The sequence below is a fragment of the Sarcophilus harrisii genome, chromosome 4 (genome assembly GCF_902635505.1).
Source record: "Sarcophilus harrisii chromosome 4, mSarHar1.11, whole genome shotgun sequence".
NCBI classification, from domain to species: Eukaryota; Metazoa; Chordata; class Mammalia; order Dasyuromorphia; family Dasyuridae; genus Sarcophilus; species Sarcophilus harrisii.
In genome coordinates, this window is record NC_045429.1 from 443,254,123 (window position 1) to 443,267,168 (window position 13,046).

Below are 13,046 nucleotides of genomic sequence, written 5' to 3' on the forward strand. Positions count from 1 at the left end.
AAGAGAGACAGAGAGACAGAGAGACAAAGAGAGAGAGAGAGAGAGAGAGAGAGAGAGAGAGAGAGAGAGAGAGAGAGAGAGAGAGAGAGTTGGAATATGGAAGACTAGAGTTCAAATCTTCCCTCAGATACTCGCTTACAATGTGTTCTGGCCAAGTGACTCAGTGTCCTCATTGTTAAATGGAGAGTTGGATTTGATGCCCTTCATGGTCTCATAAGTCTATGATTCTAAATTCAGATTCTGCCCAGTAATTTTACATGTCCTTATAGTTGTGGAGCTATGTGCTGGCAATCCCATAATCCCCAGTCTGATTCTGAAATATTTGGGTTTACTCATTTCACCCAGGATGGACACATCCTGTCCAGTAATGAAGAATAGGCACATGGGGAGAGCAGACAATGATATCCTACAAGGAACCGGACCATTGGAAAGGCACCAGTTCCCTCTGCCACCTTTCCTTAATTGGACTAAATAGGGCTTAAACTTCCTGCCATGAGTTCTCTTTTGTAGATAAAGAATTAAAGGCCTTATTTAAGATAGAAATAGCATTTGGAGAAAGATGGGGCAGAGGAGAGGATGATAATCAAAGAAAATCTCATAAATTTAAACATTATCACTCTTTATATTAGTATGGAGCATGGGATGGAGGGATTAGCCTCAGGCATTCAGAAGGGCCATGATGGGATGGGAGTTATACAGGAGAGAAATCCAGGGTCCAGCTTTTTATCCCATATGGGGTCTCATAACCAAACTTGGAATTATGATTATCAGGACATGTCTGATTTGTACATTGATTTTATATACCTATATTATCCAGGGTCATGTAAAATTTTCTCAGGTTAAAAGAGGTCATGAGGGGAAAAGTTTAAGAAGCCTTGGTCCAGGGCATGGGAACACAGCCTATATGGGACCCCTGAGGATATGGAGGTGGGCAGGAAGATGCCCCCAGAGATGATGGGCCATGCTGAATTAATGAGAGATATACAGATTGTATGAGAGGGATGTCACTAATTCCTAAAATTTTTTAAAAAGTCAATTTACTTTTTTTCCATGAACAAATATCTATTTTCTTTCCCTCCCACTTCTTCATATATATACATACATATATATCTATATCTATATATATCTCCCTCTCTCCCTTACCTACTCCCTTACCTACTCCTATATATCTATCTATATCTATATCTATATCTATATCTATATCTATATCTATATCTATATCTATATCTATATAAAACAAAATGCTTGTGATAGACATGGATAATCAAATAAAAGAAATCCCTGGATTAGATGCAAACACAGAGAGATGTCTTATTCTGTCATGAGTCCAATGCCTCTCTGTTGGGAGATGAGTAACATGCTTCAGCAGCAGCCTGCTCGATTCCTAAACTTTACCTAAATTTCACCCAACCTTTCTCCAATCCTGAGAACTTTCCTGGAGAATCCCCTGGTATACATTTGTCTTTAAAGTAGAAAGAGGTCTCTGCATCTCAATAAACCCATATTTCTTGAGACTTTCATAATTTCAGGGAGACTCAATCAATTCCCAAGTTGAATCATGCAATTTCATGATGGCAATAAATGAGCAGGCTGGGGCTAAGAGCTGGATCATTGATCAACATGGCGAGGGCTCTAATTGCTTTCATTCATTCATTCATTTATTTACTTTTTCTGGCATTCTGATGACTGTTCCCTGTCACAACCCAGCTAATGGTATCTCAAATCATGCTAAGTGGGCCAACATCAGGTACCAAGCTTCTACGACTGCTGGGTGATTCATAGTAATACTCACCTCTCCATAGGCGATGGTGTTATTGTATCTCCTCATCTCAGGATAAACATGGTCCAGGTACCACTGGAAATTCTTACACTTCAACCTCTTCCTTAAAGCTCTCCTTTCAGAGACATCCCCGATGTCTATTCCTGGGTTCTGAAAACAGAATTTTAAAAGGCACCAAGTTCAGAACAGCATTAATGGGAATGGGAGGAACGGTAGATTTGGAGAGGGAAGGGATCTCAGAAGGCCTTCAACTCAAGCAGAGAACTGACCATTGTCAGCTTTAGGGGAACCTCTGATTCCTAGTTTTTGGGAAACTTACATGACATCTGGAATCACATCCTACCTTTAGTGTTGATTTACACCTGGGCTGACTTGAACAACTCCCTTAAATCCCTTCATACCGTTTTCCTCATCTGATGGAGTCAGACTAGATGGTCTCTGAGCTTCCTTTGAACTCTAGGCTTATGATGGCACGACTCTCCAAGCCTGTGTTTTCTCTTCTCTTTTTTTTATTTTTATTTTTTGTTTTTGCTGAGACAACTGGGGTTAGGTGACTTGCCCAAGATCACACAGCTGGTTCCTCATCACTTAAATGGAATTGTACCAGGTGGCGTTTGAAGTTTCTCCTAACTGTAGATGTCAGAAGGATGCTCCTAGGACTCGGAGAACTCACAGAATCTCACAATGGGCAGAGAATCTAGGGGCTGATGGGTCCCATCTGTACAGGAAGAGGAACCTTCTCTTGACCATTCCTGACAAATGGTCATCCGATCTTCCCTTTCCTTCCTCCATTGAGGTGAAGTTCACTCTCTCCCACGGCTGGCCGTTTCTTTTCGATATAGTTCTAGTCATCAGGAAGCTTTTCTGGATATCAAGCCTACATTTGTCTCTTTGAAACTTGCAGCTATCATTCTTTGTTCTGCCCCTTGGGGTCACCAGAAAAAGCCTACCTCCCTCTTTTATAGGACAGTCCCTCAGATATCTGAAGATGGCTCCCATGTACCAAAGCCTTGTCCTCTCCCCACTAAGCTGCTCAGTTCATTCAGGGTCATCCACTGCGTTCGTCCAAAGGCACATTAGAGAACAATATGTCTCCCTGCCCGTAGTCCAGAACATCTCCCTCATCCATTGTGAACCAGCAGCGCCTTCTCTTTATCCTCCATGACTCATCCCCACATTGCTTTCTCTCACCACCAGTATAATTATTCATAAAATGATTTGACAGAGGCAAAAGAATCCCACAACCACTTCCCTGAGCTCTTTGTTACAGGTGTGTGATCTACCACCCACCACCCACCCCCCATAGCCCACCCTCCCTTAGTTCCCCATTTTGTCTTTCCAGAAGTTCATTATATTCAGAAGGAAAGGTAATTTTCCATTACAATCCTCATAATGATTTTCTAATGAATTATTCACTTGGATTTTGCCAAAATGAACAGTTAATGGGCTTCTGTGAGCAGAAGTAAAAATCAGACATCCAAAATGGGAAACAACAGACACTGTAAAGGGCTGCCCTGGATCAGGGGGAACACAGAGTTCCATAGCCTGGAGGCCCAGTGAAGACAGATATGACTGCAAGGTGGGGATGATGATTCGAGCTTTTCCATTAAAATTTTGGCAACAGGATGGTAGGATGGGCATTTTCAATCCTATGAATTTTTAGAGGGAATTAACCAGGGATTTTAATTTTATGCCATTTATGTTCAAATAACTTGTGGGGGTTTTTGGTTTCTTGTTATTTTTTCTTTTAAAAGCTCTCTTGGGCATTTTCTTGCTCATTTTAGCTACAGAGATACTGTCAGTTAAATAATAATACAATATGGTGACTCAAGTATTTTATACATATACAATTTCATATTCATACAATACATTTCATATACATATACAATCTCAGATTGTATTTAAAGTGGAAGGTACCTCAGAATCCATTAAGTACAACCCTTTCAACTTACAAAAGGGAAACTGAGACTAAGACATGTGAAGAGGCTTGCTCAAGGATTTGAACTCAGTCCAATTGAATCCAGAGTTAATGATCTTTCCCCTGTATCATGGTACCTTCAAGTGAACCTCATTGACCCTCTGTTTCTCTACTTGTAAAATATAGATAAGGATGCTTTGCATTATCAGCCTGTAGGGTTGCTGCAGGGAAACTGGCAAATTCCAAAGTTCTAAACAAATTTGGGCTGCAATTCCCAACTCTCCAAACAGATATACAAACATACTACATATTAAACAAATACATGATACAAATATAAACTTACATACGTGTGAGCACACATAAAATACAAATGCACACATATGCATATGTGTGCATATGTATGTATATATATATATATATATATATATCACATATCCTCACTTGTGGCCCTGAGAGTGGGTAGGAAATCCATAAAAAGGTAGAGGAATGTAGAGTGGAATATAGGGATATAGAGTAAAGATACAGAATGAAGGTATTTCATGGAGTCATGGATTGACAACACAATCTGTCAACGTCTCATCTCACAAGGACCAGGGACAGGGAGGGGGTGAGAATACAGCAAGAGGATATAGAGAAAGCAGTTAGAAAAATTTCAAGTTCTAAGGAAATGCCAAAGAGCAAATTTCTTTATGTACAAATTATTTGGAAATGTATTAAAGAAAAAATAACACCAAATTTTCACTCTCACCATAAGTGTGATTTGATCTAAATTGAGAAGGAGGGGATTTCAAGGACCTAAATTTGAATCCTGGATGTACCACTTGATTACCTATTGACTTTTAGCTCCCCAGGCCTCAGTTTCCCTATCTAAAAATAGAAAGATTAGACCAAATGGGAAAGAGAAAGAAAGGAAGGAAGGAAGGAAAGAAGGAAGGAAGGAAGGGAAGGAAAGCAGGAAGGAAGGAAAGAAGAAAGGAAGGAAGGAAGGGAGGGAGGGAGGGAGGAAGGAAGGAAGGAAGGAAGGAAGGAAGGAAGGAAGGAAGGAGAAGGAAGGGAGGGAAGGAAGGGTTAGAAGGGAGGAAGAAGAGAAGGAAGGAAGCAGAGAAGGAGGTAGGAAAGGGTAGAGAGGGAGGGAGAGAGGAGAAAGACGAGAGGAAGGAGAGAAGGAACGAGGGAGGGAGGGATAGAGGGAGGAAGAGAAAGAGGGATTGAGGAAAAGGAAAAGGGAGAAAGGAAGGAAGGAAGGAGGAAGTGGGGTAGTGGTGGAGGGATGGAGGGAAGGAAGGAAGAAAAGAAGGAAGGAAGGAAGGAGAAAGAGGAGGAAGAAAATATGTATGTTTAGAAACATATCACTGCAAGGAAGTGGAGCAAATTGATTACATGAAACATCTTTTGTTGGGGGGTTATCAAGAGTTGTTTGGTTCTGACTGAGACATGCATCAGAGAAAGGATGTTCAACTCCTACCTCCAGGGGCAGGTTCCAGGCAATGTACACGTGAGACTTGTAATCATCCATCCAGACCTCGGCCACTCGCAGAGCGTTTCTCTTGGTGTAGAAGCCAATGTTATTATTGTAGGGCTTCTTCTTCCTCTCTATGTGGGCCACTCGGGAGCAGGGTAGGACCTCCATACTGCCGCCACAGAGCCACACCTGGAATGAGAAGTACAGGCCATTCAGCTGTCAATCTGAGGGGCTCTCTGCTTTTTAGATTCCTGGATCTCTTACATGAAGATAACAGCATTCCTAATGTCCTGCTGAAAGGGACCTTAGAAGTCACCAAGCTTATTTTACATATGGGGAAACGGAGGCAAACAGAAGTTAAAAGACTTGCTGAGGCTCACACAGCTAGTAAAGGGTCTGAGGTAGAATATGAACTCAAATCTACCCAATTTAAAGTCTAGCACTCAGTGTGCTACAATACTAAGCTTCTAGCATGAGATGTTCTCATTGGCATATAAATCCTTCACCCTCCAAAAGGAAGATCCCCTACAGAATTTTCCTAGTCCAATAACTGAATGTGTTAAGGCATATGTTTATACTGAAAGAGTAATGGCAGCAATTATCCTATAATGAGTAAGAGGTAGCACTTCAAAAGTAATCTAGTCTGACCTCATAATTTTACAGATAGGGAAACTGAGGCTGACAGAGATGATCTTTTGGGGTCCAGTGTTCTGGTTTGTTAACCTCTCAGATCTTAATTCTGCTGCAAATTTGAGAAGCATGCCAAGTTGTTAACTAAACATTAATTAAGTTTACTAAAATGGGGTATAGTGCATTAGAGACTGCTACCTGATTAAATGCTATCACTGACTTTTCTTTGGACTTGGCTATTCTGCCCATTTTAAATCTACCCAATTGTGCCCCCATCTAGTCCACCTATGTTTATGTTTTCTACAAGAGTATTCAGAGAAACTTTTCTCAAATTTGGTAAACTCTATCATAGTTTGGTGACCCTACAAGAATCTGAAATGTTCTGTTCTTACAGGCAGATCCTGATTCCAAGGCCAGCTCTCTTTTATACACTGTAACATGGACTTTCTGAAAATGAAAATAATAGCAATCATGCTGGGTTTTTCCCTCTTTTCCATTTTACAGAGGAGGAATTCAAGCTCTAGAGATTAAGTGCCTCATCCAAGGTCACATGGCTAGTAAGTGATAAAGGTGAGATTTGAACCCAAACCCTGGAATCTGGTGCTTTCTCATTCTACCACCTATCATCACTTACAAAAAAAGATAAATTTTTATCTTTTTGTCCATGCGGGGATGTAGCACATGCTTCTAGGGGATAAAAAATGGAAGGACCAGTGAGCAGGTGAAGGTTAAAGAAAGACCCTTCCAGCTGGTCCCTCAAATGCTGCAGTGTGGTCACAGCCCTGCTTCAGACCAAGAAATGCAGACCCCAAACCCATCCTTTCCAGCCTCCAAGTGATCGCTCAGAAAGCAGGACCGTGATACTTTTTACATTTCTAGGAATTCTGGTCCAAGCTTCTGTGGAAATTGATGGAACATGGCCAATGGTTCAAGCTCACAGTTGAGTGGGAGGAGAGCCATGTCTTAGAACTCCATGGTCAATTCAACTTGGAAACCAAACTGCCACTTGTTATAAATGCGCATCACTCTTGTGCCTATGTTCTGAAGGAATGCAAAACAGCTGAGAATTATGGATGTCAGAAGAATGAAAGGGTTTCTTCATCTAATTTTTATAACTCTCTTAGCTTTTTTTTAAACATTACTTTCATTTTCAAAGACATCCTCTTCTCTTTTTTACAGTCATCCCTTGTTAAAATATAAAAATATTTTTATATTTATTATACTTTTATATTATATATATTATATTATAATATGTATATATTTTATATGTAAAAATATAAATATGTATTATTATGTTATTTATATTTTATACATTATATATAATAGTATTTATGTATATTTTATATATAAATATAAAATAAATCATTACTACATTTTATATATTAAATATAAATAAATGAAATTTATCTTTATAAAATATATATTTATGTCTATTATTTGTTTATATTATCATTTTTTTATTATTTATATATGTTTATAAAATACAGTGGAGTCAGAATGGCTCATCTTCCTGAGTTCAAATCTGGCCTCAGACAATGACTCGTTGTATGATCCTGGGCAAATCACTCAACTTGTTTATCTCAGTTTTCTCATTTGTAAAATGAGCTGGAGAAAGAAACGGCAAATGACTCTTTCCCATTTTACAGAGGAGGAAATCCAGGCCTAGGGAGTAAATACTTCATCCAAGGTCACATGGTTAGTATCTTTGCCAGGAAAACCACAAATAAGGTCACGAAGAGTCGGACGTGATTGAAAAATGACTGAATAGCAAAAAATTTGGGAAATGGAACATATAATAATATAATATATTATATTTCTAAAATATATATTTAAAATATATTACATTCATAAAATAGAAATATACATCATATATATGTCTATGAACATACATACATATATGCATATGTATATGTGTGTATGTATTTGAAGAACAAAAGCAGTTCACTAAGACTGATCAACACACCCACTGTACTGAGCCGTATTTGGAACACTTCTAGACCCACAGTTCCCCACGCTTCTCTGCTTTCTTAGCTTCGGGAGGGCACAAGTGTCAACCAGACTGGACAAGAATGAGAGTGAGCAGGTGCTGAGCCCAGTGACTTGTGCGTGAGCTGGGACTGAATGTAGGCAGGGCCCCAAAAGGAGACAAGTCTGCTGGTCTGCTCTTAATTGAGAGTGAGGGATGGAGGCAGATGGACAACCACCTTGGCGGTACCGAGGTAATAAAGGAACAAGAAGAAGGCCTACAGAACACTGGGCAGACCGGTCTTCTGGGAAGAATCACAGTTTTAGAAAGTCAGAGCTGAAAGCGACCTTGAAGTCCAACCTGCATTTTACAGACAAGGAACTTGAGGTGGAGAGGACTTAACCATGAGACATGGGGAATGTAGACAGGCTTCATATAAGATCCAAAGAGAACCAAAGGGCCCAGGGACTTAAACTCCCACAGCCATTGATCCACACTTCTGATCAACACCTGCACTTTCAGCCTCCTAATCTGACATCTGAGAGCCGAGGCAGGTAGAAATCGTACTGCTTCCATATGGTGAATTTTGGGCATGCATCTGTAAAATGGGTTCAGCAGATAAACAAGTCTTCCATACCCTTTTATAACAGCTTAGCTCCCTCTCCCTTTTCCTTTGCTTTCTTTTCCCTACAGATCTCTTTCCTGTATCATAGGAAAACCAATCAATCAATCAATCAAAAAGTATTCATTAAACATTTACTGTGTGCTATGTCCTGGGGGAATTAGGGCAAAAATTAAATATCCCAGGCTCACTTTGAGAGTTTCCACACATGTAATGACATAGAACTTAGATGTTAGAGGTAACCTAGTCTATTTTCCCACCCCACCCCCTTTTTTAAAGATAAGTCCACTAGGGCCTAGAGAAGCCTTGTCCAAAGTCATACAGGAATGAAGTAGCGGAGCAAGGATTCAAATCCAGAAGTTCTCCAATGCTTGTCTTCCTCTTTCCCTATCCCACTGCCATCTCCTCCATATTCTTTTCTTATTGCTCCCCTCCCTTTCTTTCTCTTTTCTTCCTCTTCCTTCCTTTCTTTTTTTATCTCATTTCTTTTCCTTTAAAAGAAAGGAAATGTCTATGTTCTACTATTGTCCTATGATTTAGAAAAATATCATTCTATTCCTCTTTCTTTCTTCCTTCCTACTTCCCTTCTTTTCTTCCTACCTCCTTTTCTCTTTCCCTCCTTTCTTTGCTTCCTTTTTCTACTTTCCTTCCACTATTCCTTCCTTCCTTCCCTTTTATCTTGTCTTTTTTCTCTCTTCCTCCTCCTTTCCTTTTTTATTTCTCTCTCCCTCCTTCCTTTTCACATAACAACCCAAACTATAAATATTCCAAAGCTACTGTCACCACATTTTACAGTTAGATGATCCATCAAACACCATTGGAAACATGAAGACAGAATCATTTAGCAGCCTTTGGATGGATCTGTATTGATGGAGGAAATGAGTGTATCTGGTGAGGTGGGAATCTTGCCCTCTATTAATCTGACAATTTTCTTTTCTTCAGAGTATAACGCTGGAATCAGAAGAATAAACTGAAAAACAAGCCCAGAGACAATTAGAATTATTTATACGGCATTGGGGGAGAGGGGAGACTCTGTTATCATTCTCTCAGCTGGCATCCATCACCCAATCTGTTAGCGTTTCTGTGCCTCTTGCATAGGAGGAAGGTAGAACCGGGCAGCTGTAATTACAGCTGGGCTCTCTTATGTTGTGGATGGTTAGAGTGATGGCAGGAAGCTATCAGGCAAACGGCGGTGATCTATCTGTTTAATAGGTTTAATTCTGTTTATCCAACCTCCAAAGTGCCTGGATACCTTTCTGGAGGATTAGACGGGAACATAAAGCATCTTGGGATGTGGCTGGCACAGCTACATGCTTGGAAGAGAAAATGACATTAAGTCTCTTCTAAGGTTTCTCAGAACTGGCAGTCACTCTCTCTCTCTCCCTCCCCTGGTGAAATTCTATTGCGCCTTCCCTTCCCCCCCAACATACTCACACATCAGCCATAATGTAAAGGGGTGGGGGGTAGGAACCAGCAGGAAACAGCAAATGCTTTGGAACCAAATTAGACAGAACGAAATGCCCGGCCAAGTAAATGCATACATCCTGCCCCTTGGATCTCTCCAGTTTAATACCTGCCTGGTGACTGACATAATAAGTCAGGTCCCTGACAGATGGACAGGGAGTGGGAAGCTCTCGCCTATCTCTGGGAGATTCTGTGCCCATCTGCCTCCTCCTAACGGGGACCTTCATCTTCCTTTTTTTAATCAAACCACCTGGAACTTGGAACACGCTATGGCTTGGACCCAACGCCACATTTTTGAGATTATGTTCTTATGCTCGAATTAAGCCAACAATCACATAGGGGTAATCTTTGGTAGGAGCCAATGCCAAATTACCATTGTTGCTCATTTTCTCCCCAGCGAATTGGAGCATTATTTTAGTCTCATATAGAAATGCTTCCAATGTAACCGGTACGTCCTACTTTAAAAAAACAAAACAAACAGATCTAATAGAAAATAGAAAATTGGGAGAGTCTTTCAAGACACACACACACACACACACACACACACACACACTCAATGATATTGAGATCTGCAAAGCAGAGAGCAACAGTATCATGGAAAACATGTAGGGATATAAGGAGAGAAAAAATGGGACACCATTTTGCCAGTTCATCAAGTATCCACCTTGATGGAGAGTATGAATGAGACTGCTAGAAAGTTCTGAAGCTGGATTTGAATTCAGGTTCTCCTGACTTCAGGCCCAACACTTTATCCACTGTGCCATCTAATTGTTGGATGACCTCACGGCATCTCAAATTCAACATGTCCAAAGGTGAATTTGTTATTTTTCCTCCAGAATCCTTCTCTGTTCTGAACTTCTCAACTGCTAGAGAGGCTACCACCAATTCCAACCAATCAGGCGTGTTGTTCTCACTCCTCTCTCTCACTTTCCCATTTAACCCACACGTTACCGAATCTCATTATTTCTATCCTCATGACATTTTATGTGTCCCCTTTCACATCCACACAATCACATCTCACATACACAGAAATTCCTCATTTCTCACCCAAACAGGTATGAGAGCTTTCTAATTAGTGTCCTTGTGTCAAGTCTTCTCCCAGTTCAATGAATTCTTCTGTCAAATGATATTCCTAAAGTCATGTCACCATCTTACTCCCTATTTAATAGATTCTAGTAGCTCCCCATTGGGGCAATTAGGTAGTGCCATAATGCACAGAACCCTGGGCTTGGAATTGAGAAAACTCTTTTCCCCCCAAGTTCAAATATTACCTCAGATACTTACTAGATGTATGACTCTGAACAAGTCACTTAACTCAATTTGCCTCAGTTTCCTCATCTGTAAAATGAGCTAGAGAAGGAAATGGAAAAGTACTCCAGAATCTTTGCCAAGAAAACTCCAAATGGAGTCACAAAGAGTCGGACATGACTGAAAAAAATGACTCAGCTACAACAAAGATCTGCACTGTCTCCAAAATAAAAATATAAAGACTTTCTTTTCACATTTAAAGGCCTTCACAAAATGGTCCTTTGTTGTCTTCTAACACTTGATTTTTTCCATGTACTGTATGAACTAAGTCTACTGGAGATTTGCTCTTCTATATTTTCAATATTCTCCTACCATCTCATCTCCAGTCTTTTAAACTGGAGGTTCCCCATGCCTAGGATGTTCTTTTTTCCCACACGTCTTCCTCCCAGTTTCTCTGGCTTTGATCAAAGCTGAGCTCAAATCCCATCTTCTGCAAGAAATTTTTTTTCCTGGTCCTCCAGAGGTTAGAACCTTCCCTTCTTTTGCAAGTACCCAATTATTTATGTTATATCCCCAATTCAAACCTTCCCATCTCTTGCAGGTACCCAATTATTTATGTATTTTCTTCCCAGTTCAAATATTAAATTTGAGTGCAGAGACTGCTTTTAAATTTTTTTGTATATTCAGCTCTCTAACCAGTACCTAGTGTTAATAAATTCTGGTTGATTGATTGGACAATAAAAACAAAACCAAATGCTGTGAAATTGTAATGAACAAATTTGTACCCAAAGAAGGGATGAAAAAAATGTACCTTTCCTTCTAATATTGTTGAGTTTGGTATATGTGTTGGACAGTTTTATTGGACTATTTTTCCTTGTTATTTTTATTTTTTGGTACAAGTGATGGATCACTGAATGGAAGATAGATATAGATATAAATATAGATAGGTAGATGGATAGGTAGATAGACAGATAGATTTAAAATGAAGATAATTCAAAGCCAAAAGATATCAATTAAAATTAAAACTAGGAAAAAGAGGAAGATCAAGATCAAAATGAAGTGAGATGAGGAAAGTACTAATTGCCTAGAGTTTGGATTAAATTTGGAGGAAGAAGAAGAAGAAGAAAGGGCATCTAGTATAACATGACATATGGCAGTGGGAAAATAGCTCTACTTGACTCCCATGATGCTTCTACTTTCTGTAGCAAGGATGATGATCTTAGCTCTGGAAATTGGAGAACAAATGTGATTAAGAGGGAGCACAAGGCCAATGTAGGTGAGCCAATGGTAATAGAGTCCTTTTTGGATGCCTTAAAAGAGTCCAGATTTCCAGAAGCCAGTGAAGAGGGCTGTTAAATGAACTTAGAGATGTGATTAGGGAACCATTCAGGAATCTCTGAGTAGCTGAGGGGAAGGAAAGCAATTTCAGAAAAGTCAAGATTGGTATATTTCATTCATATTTTCAAGAAGAAAAGAAAGAAAAAAAAAAGAAATGGAGAATTATGGAAATGACTGGTTAGTGTCAGTCCCTTGTTGAAATGTTAGAATAGATAAATAAACAGATATTCATAAATGCTAAGTAAAAGAAATGGCACCATCCCAGAATAAGTCATGCCAGACCTTAGACTTAGGTGTAGGATACCAAGATTTTAACAATATAGGTTTTGAGCTGGGTCAAAGATTTAGAGGATGAAGAGGGTTTAGATGCTATTTAATACAACCTTCTCATTTTACAGCTGAGGAAACTGAAGTAGATAGAACTTTGTTAAGTGACTTGCCCAGAGTCATATAGCTGTTAAGTGTCTGAATAAGGCCTTCCTAACTCTAAGATAAGTTTTCTATCCATTGTGCAGGTTAAGGGCTGCCTAGTCCATCCCCTCTTTCTTATATATATATATATCCTATAGTTATAGGAACTGAGGCTTAGAAAGGTTAAATGTTTTGACTAAGGTTACA

At 39.6% G+C, this 13,046-nt stretch overlaps 1 protein-coding gene across 2 annotated transcripts in view; it reads right to left on the reverse strand.

Annotated features, from left to right (window-relative positions):
• The window catches only part of GALNT17 (polypeptide N-acetylgalactosaminyltransferase 17), a 419,991-nt gene that overhangs the window by 23,374 nt on the left and 383,571 nt on the right, over positions 1–13,046 (reverse strand). For both annotated transcript variants that reach the window (XM_031967901.1, XM_031967902.1), the window contains exons 7-8: positions 5,164–5,349; positions 1,793–1,930 (exon numbers count right to left, since the gene is read on the reverse strand). In XM_031967901.1, the coding sequence (XP_031823761.1) occupies positions 1,793–1,930; positions 5,164–5,349 (324 nt within the window). The remainder of the gene's footprint in view (positions 1–1,792; positions 1,931–5,163; positions 5,350–13,046) is intronic.